Source organism: Brassica napus, chromosome A5 (assembly GCF_020379485.1).
Source record: "Brassica napus cultivar Da-Ae chromosome A5, Da-Ae, whole genome shotgun sequence".
NCBI lineage: Eukaryota > Viridiplantae > Streptophyta > Magnoliopsida > Brassicales > Brassicaceae > Brassica > Brassica napus.
Genome location: NC_063438.1, coordinates 15048979 through 15066991, shown reverse-complemented (window position 1 = coordinate 15066991; position 18013 = coordinate 15048979). Strand labels below are relative to the sequence as shown.

The following is an 18013-nucleotide window of genomic DNA, read 5'->3' as shown; positions in this document are numbered from 1 at the left end:
CCAGACATCCGTGGTGAGCTCAGCGGGTTTGCCACGCTCATACCCCTTCACGATCCAGTCACCCTTCCAGTTGGAGACCGTGTCCAACAAGCGAACTTTCGCCTTCGCTTCAAACTTCTTCCTCACCCTCTCAGTGATCCCCAAGGCCCAATTATATTTTTGCTGTTGGAAAAAATAATTTATAATTAGTTTTTCAGAAAAAAATATATATATAAATAATTAAAAAATTTAAAGATATATATTTAATTAATAGAACTTACAGCGTAAATTTTGAACCACGTCTTTCTGACGTAGTGGGGCGTCATTTTCCAGTTCGGATGTGCCATGGAGAAGTAACCTTTTATCGTGTCGGTTACGTCCGATGCAAGACATCCGTCAATCCCCCACCTGAAAAATACAAATTTAAAATATAAATTATTTTTTAAAGTTATAAAAGAATTTAAAAAGAATAAAAAAATAATGAAACATACCATAAAGTTCCGTCCGGTCGGTCGGGGTCGATGACTGGTAAACCTTCTCTGCCTGGCAGACGGAGAATGTCCTCTACGGTGTACTGCGAGTAAGGAGCACTCGGAGGCACCATCAAATCGGGATGAATCTCGGCCGCGGGCATCGGAGGTGCCGGCATCGTAGGAGGCACAGGAGGAGGAGGCATCTGGGGAGGCACGTGAAGAACCGATGGTGCACTAGAAGAAGGAGATCCAATGACTCTCTGAGTGTACTGAGTCTCGGGGACAGTCTCCTGACCCGAAGAACCGGGAGCTGAAGAAGACGACGGGTCTAAACGACTACCCGGCTCACCGAACATCTCTCTGTAATGGGCAGTAAGTCTACCTTTTCGAACCTGAGAAAAAAATTTAATTTTTTAAATTTTCGTAAACATATCTAAATTCCACCTAATCACTAAATAACATAAGATCCGTAAACCTATCTAAATTCCCTATACTAACCACCTAATCTATCCTAAACTAATCAAACTAGAGAGGAATTAGAGAGACTTACCATTGCTACGAATTAGGGAGGAAGTGGAGAGGAAGTGGAGAGGAAAGACGGAGCGAGCTCGCTCGGGATATATATAAGATTACTTGTCCTCGTAATTTCCTCGTAAACTTACGAGGAATTACAGAGGCCCGCGTTTTCAGTTACGACGAAATAGCGACGAAATACAAAGGCCCGCGTTTTCGTTAACGACGTTTTTACGACGAAATAGGTTACGTGGAATTAACGAGTTAACCAGTTACGAGGAATTAGCGAGCCTTTATTTTCTATAAATACCCACAACTTTCCTTCTCAAACCACACACAAACTCACAAAACACACCCTATCTCAAATCACACTCCTCACCAAAATACTTTTCAAATTAGAAATATTTGAAAAAAAAAAGAAGAAAAGAAGATACTAGAATTTATGTGGGCGAGACTTAAGTCGTGCCACATATAATTCCACTATCTTTCTTTTTTCTTTTTTTCTAGTTTTTATACTATGAGGAAGTAGCTAGTCCCGCTTTTCACCAAATTAGAAATATTTGGAAAAAAAGAAAGAGAAGAAGATATCAGAATTTATGTGGGCGAGACTTAAGTATTATAATTGCTGGAAGTCTTGCCACATGTAAATCTGGTGTCTCTCTTCTTTTCCTTTTTTTCTAGTTTTTAAGTCTACGAGGTTTTTACGACGATTTTTGTTACGAGGTGTTTACGACGAAATCATCCTACGTGGAATTAAAGAGTGCCTCCTTCGTCATTTACTTTACGTGGTATTTACGTCTATTTACCTTACGGGGTCTTTACGACGATTCCGTCCTACGTGGAATTAACGGGTTTCGCTTTCTTTATTTTTTTTAGTTTCGTCGTTATTTCCACGTAAGAACGAGGTCTTTACGACGATTCTGTCCTACGTGGAATAAACGAGGATTACGTCGTACATTCGACGTCAACTTACGAGGAATTAACGAGCAGTACGTTTAAATCCCTAAAATCCGAAACCCCAAACCCCCAAAACCCCATATTCCTTATCTTCTACTTCATATATTCCAAACCCCATCTTTATTTTCATTCCAAACCACAATTCCCACATTTACTTATTTATAAAACAAACTCCCACAATTTCTTATTCATAAAACAAACTCCCACATTACCTTATTCATAAAACAAACTCTCACATTACCTTATTCATAAAACAAACTACACAAAATCAAATACATCAATCGGATACATCGACATTCTCGTCATCACTAGAAATATCATCATTTTCATTAAACTCGTCTTCTACAGCTTCGTCTGTGGCATCATCGGTAAGATCTTCGTATTCGTGATTATGCGGATCAATGAGAAGGATGTCATCAACTTCTTGTTCAGGTTCCTCGACTTCATTTATCTGTTCTTCTTGCAATGGTGGTTCTTCTCCACTGATGATTCGTCCTCGAGGTGTAACTTTGATCACTGCTAACCAATTTATACCCGAATCTCTCATCCGAGGGTATGGAAGGAAGCTAACTTGGTCTGCTTGTGAAGCTAAGATGAAAGGCTCGAATTTGTTGTACCGACGTCCACCGTTGACATCAACTACACCAAATTTGTTAGACCGAACACCTCTGTTGACGACGGGGTCGAACCATTCACATTTGAAGATGACGCATTTCAGCTTCAGTATCCCTGGAAATTCGACTTCAATAATCTCCGTCAAGATCCCGTAGAAATCTGTTTCCCCTTTCACACATATTCCATAGTTACTGGTCGCCCGCTGTCTACCATACTCATATGTGTGAAAAGTGTAGCCTCGTGTGAAATACATCTGTGATGTGGTGACCTTTACAAGTGGAGATTGAATTACTTCGTGTAACCACTTAGGATAATCTGCATCGTCGTCATAATCAACCTGCAAAAATAAAGAGAACATTAAAATACAAATCATGTATGAAAAAATAGTTTGAGTTATAATACCTGATTCCGCAACCACTTAATGAAGTGCTGATCTTTCCTTTTGTCTACGTCACTTGTGGATATACCAGGAAATGTTTCTTCGACTTGAGAAACAAATAGGCTGTAAAATTAATCACATTTCATAGGAATGAATCTCTTGCAATTATATAATTAATTATATGTGTTTTGAAGTGTCCATATATGTTACCTTTCAAAATAACGCATCAATGGATCCTCGCAATTGAGTAGAATATAGGTGTGTGCACTATGAGCGTCTTGTTCACTCGACCACCAAACCTCTTTAGACTTCCCACCGAGTCGTCCAATCTGGCTAAAGATGTCTGGAACACCAGCAACTGCATATGTTGGCGCAACTCCACCATCATCATATCTTCTTGGAGCTCTTCTACGGGTACGTACTTTTGACGCAAAGTAGTACGATGTGAAGTGAGAAACTTCTTCCGTCAAACTTCCAGCAATTATAGAACCTTCAACTTTGGCGAGGTTCTTTGCTTTTCCCTTCAAATATTTCATGGCTCGCTCATACTGATACATCCATCCGTAATGTACAGGTCCACGAAGCAATGCTTCATATGGGAGGTGGACAGCTAGATGCTCCATGACGTCAAAAAATCCAGGAGGAAATATCTTCTCCAAGTTGCACAATAAGATGGGAATGTTCTCCTGAAGCTGTTCTACAACTTCTTCTTTAAGAGTGCGTGTGCTCAGATCCCTGAAAAATGCTCCAATGCCTTTTATATTCCAAAAACAATTAAACACATTGTTAGTCGTATATTATTTTGCAAACTAGACCGTTATAAAATTATTGTGATATAAAACACTACGAACCTGCAAGTGCTTCATGTACGTTTGTTGGAAGTAGCTCCGCAAATGCAAAGGGCAGTAGTCGTTGCATAAAGACATGACAATCATGACTCTTCATCCCAGAGAACTTTTGACCCTTTTCAACACATCTAGAGAGATTTGAAACATACCCATCGGGGAACTTCACTTCTGATGCCACCCAGTTGAACAACACCGACTTTTTTTCTGAAGACAGTCTGAATATCGGAACGGGAACTTGTCCATTGCTTTTAATATGTAACTCGCTTCTTGAGCAAATATCCGGCAAGTCCAACCTCGATTTTATGTTGTCTTTTGTCTTCCCTGGGACATTCAATATTGTATTCATGATGTTCTCAAAGAAATTCTTCTCTATATGCATCACATCGAGGTTGTGGCGCAGAAGAAGATCCTTCCAATATGGCAACTCCCAAAATATACTCTTCTTGTGCCAGTTGTGATGAACACCGTAAGAATCAGGCATATTACGAGGGACATGCCAATTACCACCCCAACGAACTGTTTCGTTAGCTCCGTAGTAGTCGATTTGTGCTTCAATTTGTTCTCCAGTTAGATATGGTGGAGAAGTGTCTCTCACAACCCTTTTGTGCCTAAACAAATTCTTGTTTCTTCGGTAAGGATGGCCAATGGGAAGAAATCGACGATGACAATCAAACCAACTTGTCTTCCTACCATTCTTCAGTTGAAACGCATCTGTCGTTCCATTACAATATGGACAAGCTAATCTCCCATGTGTAGTCCATCCAGACAACATCCCATATGCAGGAAAGTCACTTATGGTCCACAAAAGCATAGCTCGCATCGTAAAATTCGTCTTCGTTGAACAGTCATACGTCCTCACCCCTGTTGACCACAAATCCTTCAACTCTTTTATCAGTGGTTGTAGGAAAACATCCAGGGACCTTTTTGGATGGTTCGGACCAGGTATCAATATCGTCAAGAATAGCAACTCCCGTTGCATGCACATCTCCGGTGGCAGGTTGTATGGCGTAAGAAAGACTGGCCACAATGAATATTGTCTCCCTGACATTCCGAACGGACTAAATCCATCTGTGCATAATCCGAGATACACATTCCGGCTATTGCTAGCAAAATCCGGATGTACTTTGTTGAAATGTTTCCAGGCTCTTGCATCTGATGGATGAGTCATCTCACCATCCGTCTGAGTATGCTCGGCATGCCATCTCATCTTTGCAGCAGTCTGCTCTGATTGATACAATCTTTTCAATCTGTCTGTAATTGGTAGGTACCACATCCTTTGGTACGGTACCCTATTACGTCCCCGTCCTTGCGGCTTGAATCGTGGCTTCTTGCAGAATCGACATACTTCTAGCTTCTCATCATCTCCCCAATAGATCATGCAGTTGTCGATGCAGACATCTATCATCTCCGAAGGCAACCCAAGACTATAAACTAATTTCTGAATCTCATAATAAGAATCAGCAGACACATTGTCTTCCGGCAAATACTCTTTAAACAAGTCCGCCCATTCGTTCATGCAACTTTCAGGTAGATTGTGATCAGTTTTAATATTCATCATTCTAGCAGCCAACGACAATTTAGAGAGACCTTCTCTACAACCACTGTAAAGTGGTTGATTCGCCGCGTTTAACATTCCGTAAAACTTTTTTGCATCTATATTAGGTTCTTCATCTTCATCATGAGCTACGAATGCATCAGCTACCATATCATGAACCCTATCATAATCTACCATCTCCTCCTGATGGTAACTATGTTCATTATGCAAATGATGATTAACCGGTTCTTCCTGAAAATTGCTATTACTACTACTAGCTTCATTCTGATCATAATTATAACCTTCCCCATGTTGAAACCAGATATAGTAATTTGGCGTGAAACCTCTATTTATTAAATGCTTCCAAACATTTTCACGGTTTGCCAATTTCGAATTGTTGCATTTCCGACAAGGACAGAACATCTTACCACTTTCTTGGGCGAGCGGTGTTGAATCTGCTTGGTGCATAAATGTCTCCAGCCCCGCAAGGTATTCTTTCGTCACTCTCCCGTTAGCATCTCTATGCATATACATCCAATTCCGCAACTCGTAAATAGTCCCAGAGCCAGCCATTTTTTTTTCTTTCACGTTTTTTGTTGTTGGTGTGTTTAAAATGATGTTCCAACATCCATATTTATAGAAAATTTCGAATCTGGTAGTTGTAATTTTACTATGAAATTACGACGAAAATTAATTGTATGGCCAAAAAAAAAACGTGAGCCACCTACCAAGTTGGTGGATTCAAAATTTCCTCGTTAAGTACACGTAAAATATTTCGTCGTAAAGCACTCGCGAAATTTACGTGGCTTTTACGAGGAAAAACTATTTCCTCGTAAAAGCCACGTCAATTTACATCGTCTTTACGACGAATTTTTTTGTCGTTACCTTACGACGAAATAACGATGCTTTTCTTTCTCAACGTAATTTCCTCGCAAAATCAACGTTTTTTTACGAGGAATACTTTTCCTCGTTAAACTTCCTCGGTAAAGATACGTTTTCTTGTAGTGATTATATCATTATTATAATATATTAAAAAGCGTATTGGTCTTCTTGGAGATCCATCAATATATATGTAGTCTTTAATAAGTTAAAAGACTCCACCAGTATCTGGAAAAGCAGGGTGTTTTATTAATTGAACTAGGATAAGACTTGCGCCTTGCGCAGGGTAAATTTATATGAAAATTATTTAAGAAATATTGTATGAAAAAAAAATTATATTATTGATCGAATTAATATATTTGGCTCTTAAACAATTTTTAAACATTTTTTGTTAATAACATAATTTGTTTACTAATGAACTGATCTCAATTTTAAAAATATTTTAGGTCAAAAAATTATTTATCGCATAAAAACCTAACGTTTAGGTCGAAGAATCTCATGCCTAGTATTTGGTTATAATGAAGCTATGTCAGCTCGGTTTTATATCATGATTTAGCAATTTAAAAGTTAACTATGGTTATGAGAAGTTTACGTTCACGTGCCAATTCTATCTATCTTCGATATTTTTTTCATTTTTGTGTCATTTTGTTTATTGCTCGATATAAATACTGATTTTGAGTTTATTCTCATTTCTTTCTTTTATTTTGGCCTGAGATTTAGAAAATGTTTAAGATTTAAAATTATTAAAAAGATACATACTTAGGTTAAGATCTGCGCCTTGTGCAGAATAAATACTTATTTATATTTTTCTGCATATTATGAAATAATAAAATAAGAATTATATACTAAATAACTAAGAAATTAGTTACTATTATGTAATAAATTAGCTTGCACATATAAATCAAATGACCACTCTTGTTTATTCGCAATCATTTTAGAATAAATAAATCAAAACAATCAATCTTATCTATCGTATATGATATATAATTAAATTTAAACGATATGAAGTATATATATATATATATATATATATATATATTAACATAAACACTTATTAAAATAAAATTATTTATTTATATTCTCATTTCTTATTATAGAAAAAAATTTAAACATTGATCATAAAAGTATGTGAGACTTTTAATAGTTTTAGTAATTTATACTCGTTTTGAAAAATTCAAAATACAACATATACAAAAAAACTAAAATTTTAATATATGATTAATGTAATTGTTTAATTTATAATAATAGTAAAGAATTAAACAAAAATTATAGAAAGCATACATATTATTAGCAAATCTTCATTATTTAAAATCATTAATTACTATATATCATAATCACATTAGGTAATTCTGTAGGTTTTTATTTAAGAAAATAATATATAATAAATAGCAACCTTGCTATATCATATGATATCATATAGTTGATATTAAATGTTTCTAGTGACATATAAAAATCGAATTGGACGAACATGTTTTTCAATTTCAGTGTGGGACTGACACATATGACTAATTAACTATCTAATTGATTGACACATAAGCAAAATATATTTTTTAACTATTACAAAATTAAGGTTATATCTTTTCAAATGTTCCTCAATTAATATATAGGGGATTGTTCATAACCCGAAAGCAAAGCAAGTGAGAGAACATATCCATGGATTGGGGAGGTGTGTGATTTGCTTAGCTTATGATATGTTTAAGCAATAACGTTACCGATTAGTTTGGTTTGTGATAACATGTTGCAATCAAAAGATAAAATAGAAACAAATTATATAAAAAACCAAAGGATTGCTTGAGAATAGTAATTCAGGCAAAGACAGTAGCAGCATATAACAAGTTAAAGGAACTATGCGATGAGTCTGAGATAACAGCAGCGGAACTCTCAATGTTCCCCCAAACCTTCCACCACCCCTCGTCTCCCTGGTGTCTCTTCATGGAAATCTCGGCATACCAAAGCTCCTAGACCTTGTTGAGGCCACCGGGCATCCCAGAAGATGGCAATCGTCTTCTCAGAGAAGGAGCAGATTTTGATGATGTGTTGTTGCTGCAGCTCTTCCAAACCTTTGACTTCTTTCTAAAGAATCTCATCTGGCCAACGCCACAGTATTCTCCCGCCGATACCACGGCACATTATTACCTCAAATAAAAACCAATCGTTTCTATTTTCTGGGTTAGGCTCAACTATTCCGTCTGTAGTAAACATAAGGCTAGTAGTACTCGGTGTGAAGTGAAAGATTTGACCATCCCCATCCACCCCATAAACAACCTTGCCTTCTATCACCACACTTTGTTGGATGTTGAGGGGCATCTTGGGCGTAAATACAAACAAAAACTCTCACGTTCCAGTTTTAAAATCATATAACTCTAACCAGTTTGAAGAATTAGCGACATCCCAACACCCTCCAAATACAAATACCTTCTTCTTGTTTATCAAGCTTGCGGATGATCCGCTTCGAGCCATCTTTATTGGGGCAGCTCGGTAAGGGCTGTGGTCGATAGCATTAAAAAACGTGACTTCCGATGTGGGCTTGCCGTTCATGAATCCACCGATACAATAGATACCCCAATCCGTCGTCACAAAACAGGATCCGGCTAGTGGAGCCGGATACAAGCTTGAATGGACCGGTTTGAGCCAATGTTGCAGGGTGTGGAGGACGAACCACCTTGGGCTTGGAGTGTATAAATACGCACAAATATGGGTCCAAGTTACCCAGCCGATATCTCATGGCCATGATATTGCGGGACTCTGCCACAAACCGGTGGCTCCTGGAAACCATGGCTAAGCCCACCAGGTCCAGTCTCGACACCTGAACCAGGCAATCCAAAGCCACATCATCTGGCAGCGACAATAACCCACACTCCTCCTCCTCTCATTCTTCGGTTCCAATTGACTACTACTGCATCTCCGAATCACACCTCTTCCCTTCATACTGCATCTACTACTGCATATAAATAATTGAAGGTATATGAGGACTACTAATATTACACAATCATAAGAGGAGGTTGTGTCTTATCCCCTATATATTAATTGAAGATCATTTAAAAAATTGTAACATTAAGTTTGTACTAATTAAAAAGAAACCCTACTTAGGTGTCACTTAATTAGTATGCAAATTTAGCTTACATGGCAGCTTAAGAATCAATTGAAAAAATGTTGGTCTAAAATCCAATTACTAGGGAAAGTTATATTAACCCAAAATAAAAACAGTGTGTATTTTTTCCTTAAATAAAAGCTACGGAATTACCTAATATAACTAACATATATATGACAATTAATGATTATGAATAATAAAGATTTGATAACAACTTTTGCATCTTTCCTCATTTTTGTTTAATTTTATATTATTAAAAAAATAAACAATCACATTAACCATATAATAATAAAAATTAGATTTTTTCTTATATATTATACTTTGAAATTTTTAAAACAACTTTAAATTACAAAAAATGTTAAAAATTCCTTTAAAATTTTTGTGATCAATGGAGGAACCAATATGTGTGATTGGAAGACCTGAGCCATCTGCGATGAGAAGAGGGAGCCATCTGCGATGATAACCTCTTCTCCTCTGTTGTTAGGTTGGTGGACGTGATTATTCAAGTCGGTTGCAAGATGATGTGTCGCGCCACTGTCGAGGATCCAATAATTTGGATTGTATGACGTCGCAGCCATGTTCGCGCGAGGTTGCCATGGCATCGGCGATGAGGAGTATTGGCCAGGAGTGGAGTTGACGTAGCCACCGGATTGCTGCCTCTGAGGGAACATGTGTGCACTGTGCCCAAACACACCACATATTTGGCACTTGCCGTGATACCCACGGGAGGTGTTTTCTTGGCGTGATGGATATTGTTGCCAAGTGTTGTTGATGCGATTGTTGTACCGGTTGTTCCCGCGATACCCATAGCCGTTGTTCCTGTTGTTGTTTTTGTTGTTCTGTGGACGTGTGTGAGCCACGTTAGCCGAGATTGGAAGAGAGTTGTTAGGAGCAACGTCCTGCAGCCGTACTTCATTGTTCAACAACTTCTTGTGAACTTCCGTTAGAGAAGGAGGCACATCTCGACCTTGTATCTGGTCAATGAGTTATTTATAACTATCTGGAACTCCTTCGACAATAAACACGATCTGATCCTCTAGATCAAGAGGCTTACCAAGAAGAGCCAGATGATCAAACCGAGTAGTGAATCCTTGTAAGTATTCATCAATCAACTTCGTCCCTTTCTTCCACAGCTTGATTTGTTTACGAAGTTGTTGAATATGACCACGAGTTGGTTTAGCATAAGTTGATGATAGTTTCTCCCAAATTTCTGCAGAGGTGTTTGTTGATCGGCTGGATTATGACTGATATAGCACCTCTGATATGCCGTGTACGCAGGGTTGATGGTGACAACTTCAGCTGCCGTGATTGTTTGAGATGGAACCGTGATGGTGCTGTTAAGATATCCGGCGAGGCTATAACCATTCAATAAGGCCTGGATCTGGCGGTTCCACATAAGAAAGTTGGAGGCGGTGAGCTTAGTAACATTCGACATGTTAACATTGAGGAGATTAGCGGCAATAACGGTGATAAGAGTATCCGTATTGGTTGGATTTGCATGATAAGAGTAGAGATCGTAAAAGAAAAAGAGTTGTTTGTGAGAGAAGGATATGGTGGCTAGGGTTTAGTTTGAAAATCCTTGCTCTGATACCATATAAAATGTAAAGATTATGTTATTGATATGAGAAGGATACAATATATATACTTGAGAGCTAGGGATTATCTAGTGTAACTAATGACTACTATATCCTTTCTATATATACATTCTACATACTATATATATGCTCTCTGGCGAGAGCTTTTTCCTGATCGTTTCAGTCATGGAGAAAATCCCATTAGGGCTTGAGAGATCAAAGTGTGGCTCCGGTCTCCGGCGAGAGTAGACTGGAAAGAAAAAAACAGAAGAGCATGTGAACAGGCACAATGTGCATGGGATGAAGAATGATGAGGCAAAGATAGAAATTGAGGAGATCAAGTTTTGCCAATAAGCGGGGAGAGGATGGCATAAAGGGGAGATAATGTGGATTTGGACGCTTTAAGAGCATCTTCAACCCCACTCTATAATTTAATGCAAAATGGAGTGAAAAATGGAGTGATGAACAATCAAAAAATCCATTTCTCCATTTATGCATTAATCACTTTTTTGTTTGTTCATCATTCTGTTTCCCACTCTATTTTGCAGTAAATTATGGAGTGGGTTGGAGATGCTCTATGGCCAAACGTGAGAAGAATGTGTTCACTGTTACCATAAAAAAAAGTTGTACGCAGACAAAGTCAAGAGTCCAAGCGTTTGTTGACGACATTGCGTTCAAAAAGGACCAAACTGGCAAATTCGGTTCTGCTCACAAGAAAAAACTCTGCTCAAATCCAGATTAGAGTTTGATATCTAGTAAAATCAATGTCTATTTGTAAATGTAATAAATCATATAACTGGTCTTTCTATAGTGTACTTGTTTATAGATCAGTCCCAGCAACAGAAATTTTTGTTAGTTAACAACTAAAGAGTACCAAAATATTTACGTGACAGAGAGTTCCCTTTGTTTCCCAAACTGGCAAATTTTGTTAAAACATTTTTATTGCTCGCTATCTGAAAAAAACACAGCTTGTTCCTCCTAGTTGCCACATTTTCCATACAAGTCGGACCAAATAATATTTTTTTTTATCAAGGGAATATATGAGAAGAAAGGCATGAATCCCCCTTTTGGCTTTAGCTGATAGGACACAAACTAAAGTGACGGTGACTGGGGCTAGTAGATTCAGTCAGACATCTTTTGGCTTACCCGTGTCCTCATGTGATACTCCACCAACCCAAACGTGATGATAGAGAATGTGAGAGTGGCTTCACTTTCTTTGTTTCTCTGGGAGTCGGTAGTTGTCTGTTAGTGCAGATGCGACGAAAAATAAATGCAGAAAGTAAAACACACAAAATTTGTTAACGGGGTTCGTTTCCTACATCCCCGGGATCTCGTCCAGATTTCATTGACTTAGAACAAGGAGTAACCTACAATTGCTATATGATACAACACACACACTAGTGTTTACCACTCTTTTCTAAGTAGCAATCTACAAAGATTAAGAATTAAGCACGCATGCATAGATCACCATCCGGTTCACCGGAGCACATTGTCTTCTACAGCTGCAATCTTTACAAATCTCTTCAATGAAACCGCCTTCGCTAAACTCCTTCTGAGTCTAGGCTTCAATCTTCCAACTCCTCGGAAGTACTTCACCAAGTACGTCAGCACCCAACGCACACCAGTGACACCAAAACGCTTGATCACTCAAGCACACACAAAGCTCACACGAGCTATACACAATGGCTAACTCCACCACACAGAGGCGGACCCATGTGGAGAGAAAGGGGTGCAGCTGCCACACCTTAAAATATATAAATGTAATCTGTTAAGCTAGTACAATTGAAATTCTTTAGTTCTGGTGGTGAAATCCCATCGTCTGACACCCCTAAAACATGGGTTCAATTCCAGCTTGATACTCAATTTTGCTTCTTTTTTAATATGGATTTCAAACACATTTATTTTATGACCCATGTTTAAAATAATTCTGGGTCCGCCACTGCCACCACACAAAGCGCCAACTCCAACGCCACCAAATTAAGTCCACATCAGACTCCATCAGACAATGCTTCAGAATGTCCTTCGACACCAAGCAGTAGCACACACCAAGGAAACCTCTATCTCTTTACTCTGAAGTCTGACTTTCTCATAAGGCACGTCCCTCCTTATATAATAGACCAGAACTTGCTCTCCACGTCTTCAACTTGTTCTTCAAGTCTCCCAAATATCCTTAAAGTAACTTTCCATTTTCTTTAATGGAAAACTTCATCTTCAATCAAACTCCCTTTTGCTTTATGGAAAACGTCCATATGTCTTTAAGCACATATCATTTTTTCTTTTCCAAGCTCAGAAAGTTCACGCAATCACAAAACCCAAACTCCTATTCAAGTCCATCTTCATGACACATGCCTATAGTACCTTCTGTAGTATTTCGCGAACTGATACAGATTATCTCAGCAGACTGCATCTTCATTGTCTTCACTTTCCGCTTTTATTGTTTCTCTTCTCGTGGATACACAGCAAAAATACTTAGAGGAGACGGGGAATTTAAGCGTTACCTCAACGAAAACAAGTCCAAAGATGCTCTACAGAATCGACGGTAAAGATAGTGGCTGCTTCTTGAATCAATATTCTCATTGATATCATTCGGCTACTTCCTAGACCAGAGCAAGTAGTTATGTTTCTTTACTTCGCTCTATACTTGTGTTTGGACTTGGCTATGAAGAGTAGGCTCCGCGAGAGCAATGAGCTTGTAAAGAGAAGAGGATTATTATCTTCTTAACATGAAGAGTTTCTTGATTTTTTTTTTGTAAAGAACAATAGTCATTAAAGGGCAAGAGGATTCATCCACTTTGTACAATAAAATTGTTAGCTTACAGATTCGAAAGTTGAATTATTTTCATAGAAAGAAGAATATATAGGAGTGTATCCACACTGTGTAAACACAACGTTTGTAAACTCTCTACGTCTAATAACAAGGTGTTTGTTAGAGATAGAGTGATAGGAATCACAAGTTGGCTTTTATGCTCTCTTATTTTTTACCCAGTGATGGTTCATGGTTGATGGATGAATACAAGTCTTAGACTTGTGAAACTTGTGGGATGTGATCGAACTAGCTTCTTTTAACGCCCTCTCTTGTATGATCAATTATGGTAAGACTGGTGGATCGATGGTATCACAATGATGATGAGATAGAGTTTCTGATACCACAATCTTTGCTTACTTCTTAGGGGTATTGATATACAAAAGCAGAAGAAGGAAAATATTACCGACAAGACAAACATCAGGAAATACTGTGTTTTTTTTTGTTGATTATAACAAAAAGTTATCATACAAGTAGGTGATCTTTAGCCGCGACCAACTTTAGCCTTCAAAGAAACAGAGAGAGAAAGCATAAAACGTAAACAAATCTGTGAAACAAAAAGGTAAAATTACTATAAGTAAAATGGAAAAATTTTCTTGAAAGAAAAAGGAAAAACTTTTTCAAAGACTTGTATTTGGTCGAGTAAAAAAGTGGAAGGAAAAACTACTCGACCAAATACAGAAGCTCTAAAATATTAATCAGTGGTCTTGTAGGGTCGTTCTTGGGTTATTAATCAGAAGCTCTAATTTTGTACATACAAACATATTATAAATGTATATTACTTTGGCCGTGAGATAAAATGGACGGTCCTTGTTTTAATAAACTGGGATTAACAAGTCTAATACGGCCTAACGTGTAAATCGAGTCTTTGGATCAAAAGTATGAAATCCATCCACTAATTTAACGTGAATCATATATTATTATTATGTGTGAAGATTAGGAGGATTTTTTAGTCATAGTTTTGATTAGTTGCAGTAAGTAGAGTAACAACAAATTAGTTCCGTAAATGATTTTTAAGTCTATTCAGATTGAGTAACTTAGCCTTTAAGGCTTAAGAACATTGTTATATACAAGTAAGATGGGGGTAATACAATTAACCATCTTTTTGCATCTCTACTCTTATATTAATAGTCTTGGACCAACCCAATCAAGCCTACACAGACTTTCAAATTCATGGAGACTCTCCGACTCAGCGATATGTTTGGATTTTGTTGAGCAAATCCATCGAATAGGTTTCAAGAAACCTAGTTTGGACCCCAACAGCTCAAGTACATGACCATCCTGAGCGATTCCTCAGCCTGCTTCGTTTTACCGAAGGATGCGGTGGCGGCTGACGATGAGGAGGAGGAAAGATTTTTGGTCTGAGAAATGGATCTGATGTTATTCCGAAGATGTTGATTCATTGAACGGAGAACGTAGTTCCACCGACAAACGCCTAATTGATCTTTTAGTGTCTCCACAACTCCAATACTTGCTGCCACCGACCATGCCTTGCTTGTAGAATTCATCTCGAAGCCGACTGAATAATTCAGGAGAAGACGCTCTCTTTTCTTCTGTATGCTTTGTTTTGAGTTTTTGGATTTAAGCTATGAAGATTGTGAATTTGCAGATGAAAGATAGTGAGTAACCGAAGGGTTGATTATAAAGAAACAAAACACAGACAACACTGCTGCTAAAACCAGATGCGTAAGCTGCTGGTTTTCTTGGATTCTTCTGGTTTAGGTGTCTATTACCGTGGAAATGACCTCTTTGCCCAGCTCTGAATACTCTTTGCGACAAATTTGTTAAGGGGCAAAATTGAGTTTTAGCCACGAATTGCCACGGTTATACAACCTTTCCGCAACTGGTTTCAGAGTTGGAACCATGAGTGCTGCGCCTCATTCAACTAAATCAGCTGTTTTTTTTAGAAAAATAAATAAACAAAAATATTCGAAAAAGGAAAGACATGGTACTCTAGGTAATTACCATAGAGCGTTGCAGAATTTTATCTTTACACTCTTTTTTGGACTCAAAAGCTTCCAACTCATCCTCCAAGGACACTTTACCATTTCAAGAACACTAGTGACTTTTTTTTTTCTAACTCAACTTCAACTTTTCATTAGCCAAATAAGGATACACATGATTTTACACCACAGTGTTTCAACCACACTTATAACAAAGATATTAGTATCATCTAGAATCACTACATGGATCCTACACTACCAATCTGAAACCTTTGCTGCAATTTAAACTCCAATGAACACGATACTACTCCCACGACCTAGGAATAGCCGGTTCTTAACCACCTACTTGGACCAAGAAGACGAGAGCCTTGTAGACTGATAGATGTTCATCGCTAACCAAGATACCACATTGACGCTTGGCACTGGTCTCCTAAGGATCCGAATGCTACACCGGACCAACACCTCTCGGTGCATCTCTTGACAGGACCAACACCCTTGGTCTGAAAGCTTCGCTCCTAAGCCAACAAAACATTTCTACCTCCTACATTCGACCCAATGGTGCGACCAACATTTACTAATGCAAGAGGATAACCGATCTACTCTCGAGTACATTCAAAGTTTACCTACTGATTCCATAAGATCAACAGTTAAGTACATGAACCAGTAGTTTCTTCACCAAAGGTGCATTCTCGAGCTAGCGACATCGTCTTGTTGTTCAATGCTGCGACCCTCAGCCAAACAAACGGACACCACGATCCGTAATGAAAATCGGGTCTTGCCTAACAGGCACGAGCCGGTGTGTAACATATCCAAGCTTTCCAGGGAGCGAAGCCCTTACCCTTCCTTAAAATAGTATCTTTTTATCGCTAGGGTTTAGGACTGTCGCCACGATCCGTCTCTATCTTCACACTTCCGTTCAGCCACCCAAACGGTGGAGCCCTCGGTTCGTGTGGTCTCCGAGGAATGGGAAACCATACCCTGTCGGCTTGCCTTCTGATATCTCCTCCTCTCATCTCACCGCCGCACACAGACCTAGATCCATGAGAAGGGAGGGTCTCCCGAAGTCACGCGCCGTCGCCAAGCCGGATACGCCGGAGATCTGAAAAGGGAAAAACAGATCCGGTTTCTCCGCAACCCTAAAAGCCGACTCTCGCATCACCGTCGTCGCTTCAACCTCACCGCTACTCCAGGTCACGATGGGATTCGCCACCGTTAGTCTTGATTCAAGGCTTCCGATGGATCTCCCTAACCCAGAATAGATCGAGTATCTCGGCCAAATAGACGAGCAAGGATACAGAGAGCAAAGGAAAAAACGAGATAAGGGGAAAGAGGATGCCTCCGGCACCGGATTAACCGGGCCGGAGTTAGGGTTCACCGGAGTTTAGGTTTTGTACTTCTGGTTGTCGTGAGAGAAAAGAGGTTAGAACACTAGTCACTTAAAAATCTAAAACAGAGCCAACAAAAATAAAGCCGAAAAAAAACTCTAAAAGACATTTCATCATCCATGCAAACTCACTTTACCAAACTTGCTTTTATAAAAACCGATCAAGACTTATGTAAAAGGCATAATGAATTTTAGTGAGCCCTCATTTACAAGTTTCATGCACTCCTTCATACCATTTTAATTTTCCTCTTTGTATTTTAAGTATATTTTCAACTCTGTATTCCAACCAATTCAATAAAGAAAATTTTAATCATACCACTCCTAAAATGTTAAAACATTGTATAGAGTACATTATAAAATAATGAACAACAAAATAAATGAATAAACTCATTTTTACTCTATTATAAAGTGAAAATGGAGTAAGGTTAAAGCTCTTTTACTTCAAACTATATTTTAGAGATGTTTTAATAGAAAGAAAAAATAATAATTTGTAAGTGATGTCTCACTGAAATTTACTATGCCCTTCTGTGAACGTTTTAATTTATACAAAAATATTTTGGTGCAGTGAGTTTGTATGATGATGTGTCTTTTTCATGAAATCTTGAATGATGAGTTATTTTGAGATAGTTAGGCATTTTTGTTGCATGTTGAGTAGTATTAATGATTATCTCTTTTAATAGTTCTAAATGTTGCATTTTAAAAAGATATATTTTTGGAATTTTTACACAAATTAAAAAAATATATTTTAAATTTTGATTATAAAAGTATTATTTTGTGATTAACTATTTTATAATATTTAACAAATTAAAAATTAATAAACATAATTAACTTTTTTAATTTACAATTTACTATTATTATCTAATAAAGAATATATTGAAATTTTAATATGTATTTTTGAAACAATATTTTTTATAAAACATGGATCATACCAAAACGGAGTGAGTAGATCATGTTGGCATAATTGATGAATTTTTTTTTCTTTGATTGATAATTTTGTTTTTCTATTAATGATTTAGGTGGCATTGATATCCTCAAGACTGA

At 37.8% G+C, this 18013-nt stretch overlaps 1 protein-coding gene across 1 annotated transcript; it reads right to left on the bottom strand.

Annotated features, from left to right (window-relative positions):
* Window positions 1-14639: 14639 nt before the first annotated feature.
* Window positions 14640-15274, bottom strand: LOC111212932. Its single transcript, XM_022714566.2, has one exon. The coding sequence runs from the start codon at window positions 15151-15153 to the stop codon at window positions 14890-14892; it is 264 nt and encodes an 87-aa protein (XP_022570287.1). The 5' UTR covers window positions 15154-15274; the 3' UTR covers window positions 14640-14889.
* Window positions 15275-18013: the final 2739 nt, after the last annotated feature.